The following is a 12,941-nucleotide window of genomic DNA, read 5'->3' on the forward strand; positions in this document are numbered from 1 at the left end:
ATGGAGATGGACCTTTCATATGGTGTACAGTATCTCCTCCTCATTTGTTGGGAACATGACGTTACATTGAGGAATAGAGATGGACCTTTCATATGGTGTACAGTATCTCCTCCTCATTTGTTGGGAACATGACGTTATATTGAGGAATGGAGATGGACCTTTCATATGGTGTACAGTATCTCCTCCTCATTTGTTGGGAACATGACGTTATATTGAAGAATGGAGATGGACCTTTCATATGGTATACAGTATCTCCTCCTCATTTGTTGGGAACATGACGTTATATTGAGGAATGGAGATGGACCTTTCATAGGGTGTACAGTATCTCCTCCTCATTTGTTGGGAACATGACGTTATATTGAGGAATGGAGATGGCCAAATTGGTTTTCTGCCTTCATCTGGATCAGCTAACTCTTTGCAATCTTTTTAGTTTTTAGGCGAACAAATATAATATTTCAACCTATAACTATTTAAAATATATATACTATACTCATAGAAGTAAAGCAAAAAAACTGTTTCTGCATTTAGGGTTTATTACTTACTTGTGTCCATATGTAGAGAAGATTCCTCCTGTTTACTTTCCATAACCATCTCCCCCTCCTCCATAGATTTCTGATCTCCACTCACCAACCTCTCTTCTTCTTCTTCCTGTTTATGCTCAACTTTGATGTCTTTCCGTTCTTTATTCTAAATTCAAGAGAGGATACAATATAACATATAGTGTCAGATCTGCAAAGAAAAATGTCCGCTCATAAAAGTTCTTTTTGACCAGTCCCATCTACCTGATCATTCTCTGTATAGTGGTGATCTTCCGATGTAGAATTCCACAGGGCACCATCTTCCTTCATAGACTGCTGAGCTCCACTGACAAAAGTATCTTCTTCTTCCACTTTAATCTTGGCTTTGATGTCTTTCGATTCTTCTCCCTAAACACCAAAGACGATAGAATAGATTTATAAAAAGGAACAAGAGATTACATAGAAGAATGTCCTCTCATAGATTAGAATTCTCTCTGTTTTCTAGTTACTCAGTCCCACCTACCTGATGATGGTGAGGGATGGTGTGACCTTCCTGTGTGGAATCCTGGGAATACAGAGGACGGGGACATCTCTCTGGTGGGTTCCCATTACTGGATCCATCTGTAGGAAACACACACACTGACTGAATACATTGTTTCTATGTGTTTATCAGATGATGGGGGATCTAGGTGGACCCTCCGTACTGCTCTCTCCTTTACAATAAAGTCTCCTCTTACCCGGTGATGTGAGGGGCGGCTGATTCTCCATCATGACATACAAAGAGGCACTGTGATGGGTGATGTCCCGTGAAGATAGATGCTGGGTGTGAAGGGATCACCAGATATTTCTCTTACTACTTTATAATCCTGCGTAAAGAATGAAAGTAACAAATTATCATCAGACTTCCCTGAATCCTCCTCACCTCTCCAGTTTGTGCTTTTATTTTAGAGAGGAGTGATGTCATGTGGCCCTCCCAGAATTCTCCTCAGCACCTTCAGATTTATGCAGGACTCTCTCCTCAAGAATTATCTGGACTGTACTGTTGCAGATACAACAGCTTTCAGCTTAGCAGATTAACTGCAGTTCACAAATAGGACACTAGATGTCACTAATGCTCAGTGATATGCTATGCATTATCTATGATGTGTTGTAATTTCCTGTACACTGTACTGAACTTGTTGGTTATCTTTTCCTGTTCTGTTGTTCTTATTACAATGAGGTGACATCTTTGATATCTGTGTTATGTTCCTATAAAGAAGCCAGTTCCTGTTACTCCACAATGTCTGATCTGAATGGACTCCGCTGCACCCAGTGATCGCACTCTGCAACATGTACTGGGGTGAATAATGTCTACCTCAGACTTCTCCTTATACTATATTAAAGACCTTGTAGAAAGAAAGCCTGAGGCTCTTTAAAGCACAACTCGAATCAAACCCCCCCCCCCCTTTTTTTTTTTTTTTGCTATGGATTGACTGGATAAGAGTCTTTCTTTGCCTGCTACCTCTGCTGGAACTGCCTGGTGACTAATCTACGTCGGAGTCTACTTTCTGACTTTGAGCAAAATTTCTAAGACATTCAGAACTTTCCTCTGCACCAGCATACATCTCTATTGGCACTTCCTTTCAAAGTGTGCTTAGCGCCATTTCTGACTCAGGATTTAGAAACTTCATGGAACAAAAAAGGTAGGTAGTGGGAATTTAAATACCCCTCCAGTAATCACACAAGTACACATATGGAAAAATAAATAAATAAATGTATAAAATCTTTATTTTAAACAATAAATATTTTACACACATGTATCAAATTGTCATGGCTTGCATACTGATACCAGCAAAACAATTATCCACTACAAATATGTATGGCTGTTTGTCGAAAAGAGGAGCTAGGGTCAACGCGTTTTGCGGAAATGACTGCTTCTTCGGGGGCCTCTTAAAATGTACACAATCACAAAAGCAGATTATTTTTCCGGAAGAGTAAAGTTTATATATTTTTCATGCATCTTGTAACTAGACCACACAGTATACAGAGATGTACTGGTAATATCCAGTGAGGTATAGTCACGCTGGCCCACGGGAGAAATATCATCCCCAGAGTAGAACTCTTTATATTGCTCCTCATACTACCACACCATGTGGAAACTTTGGGGCCTTCTTTATAAAGAGCTGACTCATGGGAGAAAGATCATCCCCAGAGTAGAGTTCCGGCCTTGTTTGCGTCTCCTGCCAGCCGGTGGGACGGCTGAGCCGGGCGAGCCACGGGAGGAAGGTGTCCCCTCCTGCTGCTTTTAATAACCGCCAAGCTTCAGCTCTATAAAATTGTATCAGGGGGATGTGTGCAGCTGCAAGCATCACCCAGTACAACCACTTGAAGCCAATTGATTTGGTGGCAAGTGGGTAATAATAGTTCCCATCATCCTTCATTCTAAGGAAGTGAAACAGGTGCATCCTGGGAGCACCTTAAAGAACTGAGGGAGAAGGACCTTGGTGAATAGTGCCTTCACATTTAGGGACTTTACTGATGCTTGGTTAGTGTAACAGAACTCCAACCCACACTGTACTTCCGGCAGTATACGGCTTCCTCCCAGTCCTGAACATACATTATATATATATATTATATATAATATGTACACACATACATACACATACACCAGATTTTCCCAGCCATCGTACATCTTTCCCATACAAGTCTGCTCTGGTTGCGTCCACAAAGCTGGACTATCAGGGTCTGACTCTGGACTCGGCCTTAGCCAAAGTGCTCCTTTGGACAATCTCCAGAAACTGTAGGCTGCAATTCATCTCCTGCTGTCCACTAGATGGTCCTCCCTCCGGACTTGCATGCGGGTGCTGGGCCTGATGGTATCTACCTTTTGAGGTGGTTCAGTTTGCACTGTACCATACGAGGTCCCTGCAAAGAGAGATTCTGGCCAAATAGGACAAGAATCCACAGTCTCTGGACAATCAGATCTGGCTGAGCTGGGGAACGAAAGAGTCCCCAATATGGTGGCTTTGTTCTCTGGCGGCTTCAGCTGGGCAAATCTTTCCTCCCCTTGTATTGGACAGTGGTCACCACGGATGCCAGCCTGTCTGGCTGGGGAGGCATCCTTGGAAAAAATTCTGCTCAGGGGATCTGGACACTGGAAGAGTCCAGACTACTGATCAATGCCTTGAAACTCCGAGCGATCAGACTGTGGTCTTCAGGGATGTCCAGTGCACATTCAATCAGACAAATTTGCTTATGTCAAATCACCAGGTGGGCACAAGAAGTGTCCTGGTGGCTCTGGAGGTAGCCGGCATTCTAAGGTGGGCACAATGGTTCATTCCAGCCCTCTCCGCCGTACACATTCCCAGGGTGGAAAACTGGCAAGCAGATTATCTCCGTCGACAGGCGTTTGACCAAGGGGTGTGGTCCCTTCATCCGGAGGAGTTTCATCAGTTGTGTCTCCGGTGGGGCACCCCCGAGGTGGATCTGTTGGCATCCATCAACAGAAAGGTGCAGAGGTTTGTGGCTCAGTCATGGGATCCTCTGGCGGAAGCCAGAGATGCACTGGTGGCTATATATTTTCTGACTGTGTCAGCTAATTGAAAGGTTGTCTTCTCATCCCTTCTATCTGAGGTTCCTGTAAGTCCATTGGGTTATTGTTCATCTTCTCTTAGCCTTCCGCTTTATACAGTTGTGTGCATCCCTCAACCCTTTCTATAAAAGGGGACTTGGTACTCAACCCATCTTTGTTTTTCCTTGAAGGTTTCCTTCCCGCTCTCCTTTTTATTGTTGTTGTCTACTGCCCTTTCAGATGGCAGTTTCTATACTGCTCTTCAATTTTTCACTGACCTGTCAGCCAGTAATTCATTCAGATACTCTTTTAGGTAGATGCCACGTCCAATGGATCGCTTACTGGCTCCTGCCCAACCTTCTGCTGGATTGCTTTTGGAAATCCCATAGATGCAATAATATATTCCTGTGTCTTTCAATGTACAATAAATAACATAGGAATCTATAAACCAAAGGCTCTGGATGGACAGTTGGATAAATGGTTTTATATTTAGGATGTATCCAGTCTATAAACCAGAGGCTCTGGATGGACAGTTGGATAAATGGTTTTATATTTAGGATGTATACAGTCTATATACCAGAGGCTCTGGATGGACAGTTGGATAAATGGTTCTATAATTTAGGATGTATTTGATCGATAAACCAGAGGCTCTGGATGGACAGTTGGATAAATGGTTTTATATTTAGGATGTATCCAGTCTATAAACCAGAGGCTCTGGATGGACAGTTGGATAAATGGTTCAATATTTAGGATGTATCCGATCTATAAACCAGAGGCTCTGGATGGACAGTTGTATAAATGGCTCTATATTTAGGATGTATCCGGTCTATAAACCAGAGGCTCTGGATGGACAGTTGGATAAATGGTTTTATATTTAGGATGTATCCGGTCTATAAACCAGAGGCTCTGGATGGACAGTTGGATAAATGGTTTTATATTTAGGATGTATCCGGTCTATATACCAGAGGCTCTGGATGGACAGTTGGATAAATGGTTCTATAATTTAGGATGTATTTGATCGATAAACCAGAGGCTCTGGATGGACAGTTGGATAAATGGTTTTATATTTAGGAAGTATCCAGTCTATAAACCAGAGGCTCTGGATGGACAGTTGGATAAATGGTTCTATATTTAGGATGTATCCGATCTATAAACCAGAGGCTCTGGATGGACAGTTGGATAAATGGCTCTATATTTAGGATGTATCCGGTCTATAAACCAGAGGCTCTGGATGGACAGTTGGATAAATGGTTCTATATTTAGGATGGATCTGGTCTATAAACCAGAGGCTCTGGATGGACAGTTGGATAAATGGTTCTATATTTAGGATGTATCTGATCTATAAACCAGAGGCTCTGGATTGACAGTTGGATAAATTATTCTATATTTAGAATGTATCTAAGCACATCTTAATTATCTGAGTGCATGGGCAGGATGGTGACTCAGTGGTTAGCACTACCTGCATGGAGTTTGCACGTTCCCCTTGTGGGTATCCTCTGGATACTCTGGTTTCCTCCCACACTTCAAAGACATGCTAAAAGATTGGCTCCTATCTATCTACAATCGGCCCAAGTTCAATGTCCTACTGAACGAGGCCAAGATGTTTGCCTCATCATCTACTCCAATAGCAGATAAAGTTCTGGGGTGAATGTACAGTATAAAAAAGTACTGTGTAAGTTTTTGTCAACATATAAACAGTATTAAACAATATTACGGTATAACTTTCCATATGTGTGTAGCTGCATCTGTTGGACATAAAAGTCACCACAGCAAAATGGAGGACAAAAAAAAAAGGACACGATGGTTGTTAATAAGAGTATATATAAAATATAAATAATAAAGTAATCACATTTTTACCTCCTCTGTTGCCAGTTCAAGCAATGTCTCCAACTGTTTGCTCACCCGGAACTTCCTGTCTGTAGTGTACATCACTTCCTTTTTCTACTTAAGATCACTTCCTGTCTGTGCCTTTACCTTCCTGTCTGTAGTTTACATTACTTCCTGTCTGGGCCTCCTATTACTTCCTGTGTGTGTGCGTTCCACTAACAATATGTAGGATCACCATCTCGTGGAGAATATAAAATCTGCAGCCTACATTGTATTTTGGTTCTTCGAACCAAAGGTTCTTGTTCCGAGCTTCAATTTCGTATCATAAATGACGCCATATTTAAAACAGAAACAACGAAAAAATATAAAAAAAATTGTCGGCGCTATATAAATACCTGTAATAAACAAATAAAATCATTTAAAACATCTCACTGCATTATAAAATGTATTAATAAGTAAAACTAAAGAATGAAAAAGATATAATAAAAAAACAACATTAAATTAAAAAGTGTAGTATTAATTGAACATGAACTTTAATGGCATCCCAGTCTTAGTCCGTAGGGTTCAATATTGAGTTGGCCCACCCTTTGCAGCTATAACAGCATCAACCCTTCTGGGAAGGCTGTCCACAAGGATTAGGAGTGTCTATGGGAATGTTTTATCATTCTTCCAGAAGCGCATTTGTGAGGTCAGTCACTGATGTTGGACAAGAGGCCTGGCTCTAATTCATCCCAAAAAGGTCTTTTATTGGGGTGCAGGCCAGTCAAGTGCCTCCACCCCAAACTTGCTCATCCATGTCTTTATGGACCTTGCTTTGTGCACTGGTCCAAATCATTTGGTAGAGGGGGGTTATGGTGTGGGGTTATTTTTCAGGGGTTGGGCTTGGTTTCTTATTTCCAGTGAAGGGAATTGTGTGAAATAGAAACAGCTTTGTAGATGGATAAAACTCAGCTAAGGACAACCATGCCAAGAAGATGGGGTTACAGTAGATAAGATACGAAGGGCATTTAAGTCAAACTGGGACTTTTCATTTTACAGGTATAAAAAGGGTAGCTAGTGTGGTAGTAGTTAGTAGCTAGTGTGGTAGTACTACACGCAGTAGTAAGTGGCAAGTTTGTCCTATTACTGATAGGCAGCGCTTATGATGCGGGCCAGTCCAGAGTCTGTTAATCAAGATGGCAGACAACAGTGTTAGTGCATGCATGGAACACATCACCACATGGAATGTGGTGATGAAGTTTCTTGTGAACGAAGGCGTATAAAACCCGTGGAAATCTACAGAAGACTTCAAGCACAGTACGGTGATGAGGCGCTCAGCCGCAGTAAGACATTTTAATGGTGTAAATGTTTCAAAGATAGCCATACGTCCATCAGTGACTATCCCAGCCTTGGTGTTTCCCAGCCTACAGCAGTCATCCCTGTGAACAGGGCTGCTGTTAGAAACCACGGGACCCCATACAACCAAACTGACAGGGCCCCCTTCCCCCCAAATGAACACATTTCACTATGCGTCAGTTATGCACAAGCACAGTAAGGCTACATTCACACCTGAGCGTAGCGTTTTCGTTTTTTACCGCGATTTTACCGCGATTTACAGGCGTTTTTTGTGCAGGCGTTTTTAGATTGAATAGAGACCAATGGAAAACGCCTGTAATCTGCCCAAAAAGAAGCTCATGTACTTTTTTGAGTGTTGGGCGTTTTGCTCACAGCGTCAAAACGCTCAGATGTGAACAGGGGCCATTGAAATGAATAGGATTTGTCTTGTTGGGCGTTTTGAGAGCTGATCCTAGAGCAGAAAAACTCCCAAAAAACGCCCCAAAACGCCTACATGTGAACGGAGCCTAAAGCCCCGTACACACGTACCGATCGTCGGCTGAACGATCGGCCGTCTTTTGTCCCCGGGCTGTCGTGTCAGCTGAAAAGTGCAAAAGACTGCACACGAATTTTGTCCGCCAACAACAGCCGACTGCAGAAGTGATGGTTAACTTTCCTTGTCTTTTTTCTTTTCTGAGCATGCCCAGTCTTGTAAATCTGCTGTCTGTCGGCCGAAATCTGTACTGACTGGCGAACAATCGGCCGTTCTGGTGTCGGCATACAAAAATTTTAATGCTTGCACGACAGATTCTGTTCGGCCGAAAGTGCGCAGTCGGAAGCATCATACTAAAGGCCCATACACACGTACCGATTGTCGGCCGAAAATGTTCGGCCGCCGAACGATCTGGCGATTTTCGGCATGTTAGTATGATGCTTCCGACAGCCGACAGCGCACTTTCGGCCGAACAGAATCTGTCGTGCAAGCATAAAAATTTTTGTATGCCGACACCAGAACGGCCCGATTGTTCGCTGGTCAGTACAGAATTCGGCCGACAGACAACAGATTTGCAAGACTGGGCATGCTCAGAAAAGAAAAAAGACAAGGAAAGTTAACCATCACATGACATCACTTCTGCAGTCGGCTGTTGTTGGCCGACAAAATTCGTGTGCAGTCTTTTGCAGTTTTCAACAGACACGACAGCCCTGGACAAAAGACGGCCGATCGTTCGGCCGACGATCGGTACGTGTGTACGGGGCTTAACAAGCCGAAAATCGGCTGATCGGTCGTCGGCCGAATCTATTCGGCCGACAATCTGCACGTGTGTACGGGCCTTTAGTATGACATATTTATTGGACCCTTAATCCACTCTCGATTCTGAAGGATCCTATTGTGTGCTGGCAGCTTTGGCCAGAAATGGGAGGAGAGAAGCCGGCAGAACTATGGGGGTAGGGAGGCACACAGGGGGGGGGGGGGGCTGGATAATCTACTCTTAACCTGTCCCCTAAAAGAGTTCCTCGGAGATCAGCATTTCAGGACTGATGGCAAAGCAAAGCAGGCTGTCCTAGGATGGTTCAGGTGTACCGACAAATCTTTCTATTCCAAAGCTTTCCAGCCATTGGTTAAATGCTGGGATAAGTGTATAAATGTAGCAGGGGAGTATGTCGAAAAATAAATGCAGTTTCCACTCCTTGAAATTTGTTTTTTTATTATATAAACTCAAAAGTCCTGGTTTGACTTCAACGCCCCTTGTAAATCTTCTTCTCAGGCAAAAGTGAGCGTAGAGACAAGATACATATGTGGTCATCCTGTAGGCAGGTGGTAGAGTGGCTCCCCTTTAAGGTAGCTTCTTCCCCTGGAAGAAGGCTGAGATACTAGGCAGGACCTCGGAAAGAGGTGGGTCAGACTACAGAGGAAGAGGGAACATCTGTCTGCTGAGCATCTGCTCTCCCCCCTCCTGGGAAGAAGGCAGGGTGCCCTAGAGTTGCGCATCCTAGCCCCAAGAGAGAAGTAGAGGACCATGGAAGCTAGCATACCCCTCTGCCCCTCCTCTCCTTTGCCCAAGAAGAACATCAGGCCTACAGGGAGCTAGTGCCTTCTCAGGGGACATGAGCTGCCACAGGCAGTGCCTGGAACCAAGATCCTGAGTCGTTATTGGAACTGTGTTGGGGTCTAAGACCTATTGAAGCCATGTATTGATTGAGGCTTTCAGTATAGAACATTACCCCATCCAGCCTCGTGGTGCCTTTATTCGGTAAGAAATCTGCTCTGAAGAGAGTGAGTCCTACTGGTGTCCTCTGGCTGTCAGGATTGGAGAAGGTGGCCAATGTCTGGAACTACCTGGGATGAAGCACACAGCCAGGAGGGAGGATCAGGGGTTGGTCTCAGCACACCCCTAACATGTTGAGGGCATGTGGTCTCGTATGGTTCGGGGGGGGGGGGGGCGGCGTTCGCTCGTCCACCCCTTTCCTGGCCTGCCAGGCTGCATGCTTAGATAAGAGTCTTGTTTCTATTTTGGACTGTCCGCTGCAGTTGTACGTCGGTACTTTGATGTTAAATACCAGGGTTATGGCAGCAGATAGCTGCCATAACCCCGGTATTTTCTTACACGGCAGGCGGTCCTCTTTCACATAAAAGTGGTCTCAGCAGCGGATTCGCCAAAGGGACACTTTTATGGGCGGCAGGAGAGGTGCCCACTCCCCCTTCTGCCGCTTCCCGGTCGTTTTCCCCACTTACCGGAGCTGTCGGTAGTGGGGAAAACTATCCGGTCCTTCTGGGTCCCAGGCAGAAAGTTGAGTGAGGGCAAGACCCTTTGGCACTGGAGGACCGGGGCGACATCTCATACGTTACTTCCTCCCAACAGCCTTAAAGGGCCATTTTGTTTTGCTTTTAAGTGTAGATGTGAGATGTGAGGTCTTTTTGACCCCAGATCTCACATTAAAGAGGACCTGTCCTGCTTATTTCTATTCCAAGGGGTGTTTTCATTCCTTGTATTGGGAATAAAAATGATCAGAAAAAATTTCTTTAAAGGGACAGTGTAAAAATAAAAAATTAAAGGTAAAATAAATAAGAAAAATTAAAGTGCCCCATCCCTCCGAGCTTGTGTGCAGAAGCGAAGGCATACGCAAGTCGCGCCCACATATGTAAACACTGTTCAAACCACACATATGAGGTATCGCCATGGTCATTAGAGTGAGAGCAAAAATTCTAGCCCTAGACCTCCCCTGTAACTCTAAGCTGGTAAACTGTAGAAATTTTTAAAACATCACCTATGGAGATTTTTAAGTACCAATGTTTGTCGCCATTTCACGAGCATGCGTAATTCTGAAGCGTGACATGTTGGATATCTATTTACTCGGCGTAACATCATCTTTCACAATATAGAAAAAATTTGGGCGAACTTTACTGGATTTTTCTTTTTTTTTTATTCAAAAAAGTGTATTTTTTTCATAAAAATTGCTTTGTAAGACCACTGCGAAAATACGGTGTGGAATGAAAAGCTATAAAAACAAAAAAAAATGTTTGGGGGGACGCTCACCTGTCCAATATAAGGGACATGCTTCTGACTAACCACTAAAGTAAGGGACATTCTTTACAATGACCACCAATAGGGACATTCTTCCCACTGACCTCCAATGTAAGGAGCATTCTTCCCACTGACCTCCAATGTAAGGAGCATTCTTCCCACTGATCACCAATGTAAGGGACATTCTTCACACTGACCTCCAATGTAAGGGACATTCTTCACACTGATCACCAATGTAAGGAGTATTCCTCCCACTGATCACCAATGTAAGGGACATTCTTCTCACTGATCACCAATGTAAGGGACATTCTTCACACTGATCACCAATGTAAGGGACATTCTTCTCACTGATCACCAATGTAAGGGACATTCTTCACACTGATCACAAATATAAGGGACATTCTTCTTACTGGCCACCAATGTAAGGAGCATTCTTCCGACTGGCCACCAATGTAAGGATCATTCTTCCCACTGATCACCAATGTAAGGAGCATTCTTCCCACTGACCACCAATATAAGGGACATTCTTCTCACTGACCACCAATGTAAGGGACATTCTTCCCACTGATCACCAATATAAGGGACATTTTTCCCACGGACCACAAAAATAAGAGGTATTCTTCGACTGACCTCCAATGTAAGGGACATTCTTGCCAGTGGCCACCAAAGAAACCGGCCTTTCTCCACTGATCACCAATATAAAGGGACAATACATTTTTGTGTTCTCATTTGACTATCTGACACTGAAATATTCCTTAGGCCACTAACGGATATGGCCTTCACATCATTGATGAAGGCAATGAAAGTGAAATTATGGAGCCTATCACTGAGGAGGAGCCACAAGGAGGAGAACCAAGATGGCAGCAATGGGAATATTCTATGTGAAAGCTTCATGTGTCTTTAAAATACTAGCTGATACACATGTGGAACTGAACCTTCTGGACTCTCCTTCTCACAAATGGAACCCCAATGGAGGACTCCTTATGAACTGAGCCTATTCCAATATCCAATCTTTGAAGAATGATGGTCATTTGTAACCAAAGAAAGGAACTCAGAACAGAACACTGTAAGTGTGGAGCTTTCTTATTTATTTTTAATAATCAGAATATGTATTTTTTTTTTTAATTACAGGTATTTATAACAAATTAACACACAATAAAAAAAGAGCTTTAATGAAAACCAAATCTTGCATAATTAAAGTGAAAAATATTTCGATTTTATTTTTCATTATACATACTGTAGTCTGGGCCAATAAAAAGCCAATTTCCATAGGTAAGCAAATAAAGAGCAATTCCATTCAGCAGCCAATAGCAACTTATAAAAAGGTCCGTTGATGCAAGAGAAGTCCTGATTGGGTCATTCCATTACACTATTGTTCCATTGGGTTGGGTTGGGTTCCATTATTCGTCTTAGCTATGCTTTGACATTGCTTCATTGGTACGGTTGTATCTGTATTGTCATGGTTTCCATTAAGTTACCCACCCTTGTTGCCTACCTGCCGTCAGGATTCCTGATGTGTTGCCCATGTGTTGCCATATTTCCCATGGATTACCACAGTTAGTGTGTCATTTGAATGGGTTTGTTTTCTGAGTGAAGCACCATGTAACTATCATTAATTCCCTGTAGTCCAATCACAATTTAGTATTTTTGCAACACCCATAATATTTTGGGGCACACAGAGGGCAACGCCTGAGTATGTACTGAGATAATCTGAGGTTCGGGGATTATACAAGGTTCCTGGTGTACAGTACCTACAGTGGGGAAAATATTTATTTGATCCCTGCAGATTTTGTAAGTTTGCCCACTTGTAAAGAAATGAAGGGTCTATAATTTTTATCATAGGTGTATTTTAAATGATAAAGACAAAATATCACCCGAAAATCCAGAAAAAACACACATAAAACAAATACTATAAATTAAGTTGCAGGTCAGTGAGTAAAACAAGTATTTGATCCCCAAGCAAAACATGACTTAGTAGTTGGTGGAGAGACCCTTGTTGGCGAGCACAGAGGTCAGACGTTTCTTGTAGTTGGTGACCAGGTTTGTACACATCTCAGGAGGGATTTTGGGCCACTCTTCTTTACAGATCTTCTCCAGATCCTTAAGGTTTCTTGGTTACCTCTTGGCAACATGAAGTTTCAGCTCCCTCTATAAATTTTCTATAGGATTAAAGTCTGGAGACTGGCTAGGCCATTCCATGACCTTAAT

At 43.1% G+C, this 12,941-nt stretch overlaps 3 protein-coding genes across 3 annotated transcripts in view; 1 reads left to right on the plus strand and 2 right to left on the minus strand.

Moving 5' to 3' along the window:
• LOC309564420 (uncharacterized protein) overlaps positions 1-12,941 on the minus strand; it is a gene marked incomplete at both ends in the record, with an annotated part of 648,900 nt that overhangs the window by 368,342 nt on the left and 267,617 nt on the right.
• The window catches only part of LOC309562909 (gastrula zinc finger protein XlCGF66.1-like), a 471,303-nt gene that overhangs the window by 103,824 nt on the left and 354,538 nt on the right, over positions 1-12,941 (plus strand). The gene's annotated exons all lie outside the window — the stretch shown is intronic.
• Positions 1-12,941, minus strand: part of LOC309562651 (uncharacterized protein) — a gene marked incomplete at its 5' end in the record, with an annotated part of 57,642 nt that overhangs the window by 14,151 nt on the left and 30,550 nt on the right. Inside the window, 2 exons of the mRNA XM_082266924.1 lie at positions 543-687; positions 783-926. Of these exons, the coding sequence (XP_082123050.1) occupies positions 543-687; positions 783-926 (289 nt within the window). The remainder of the gene's footprint in view (positions 1-542; positions 688-782; positions 927-12,941) is intronic.

The sequence above is a fragment of the Pelophylax lessonae genome, assembly GCF_965119305.1.
Source record: "Pelophylax lessonae genome assembly, chromosome: 9".
Taxonomy (NCBI): Eukaryota; Metazoa; Chordata; class Amphibia; order Anura; family Ranidae; genus Pelophylax; species Pelophylax lessonae.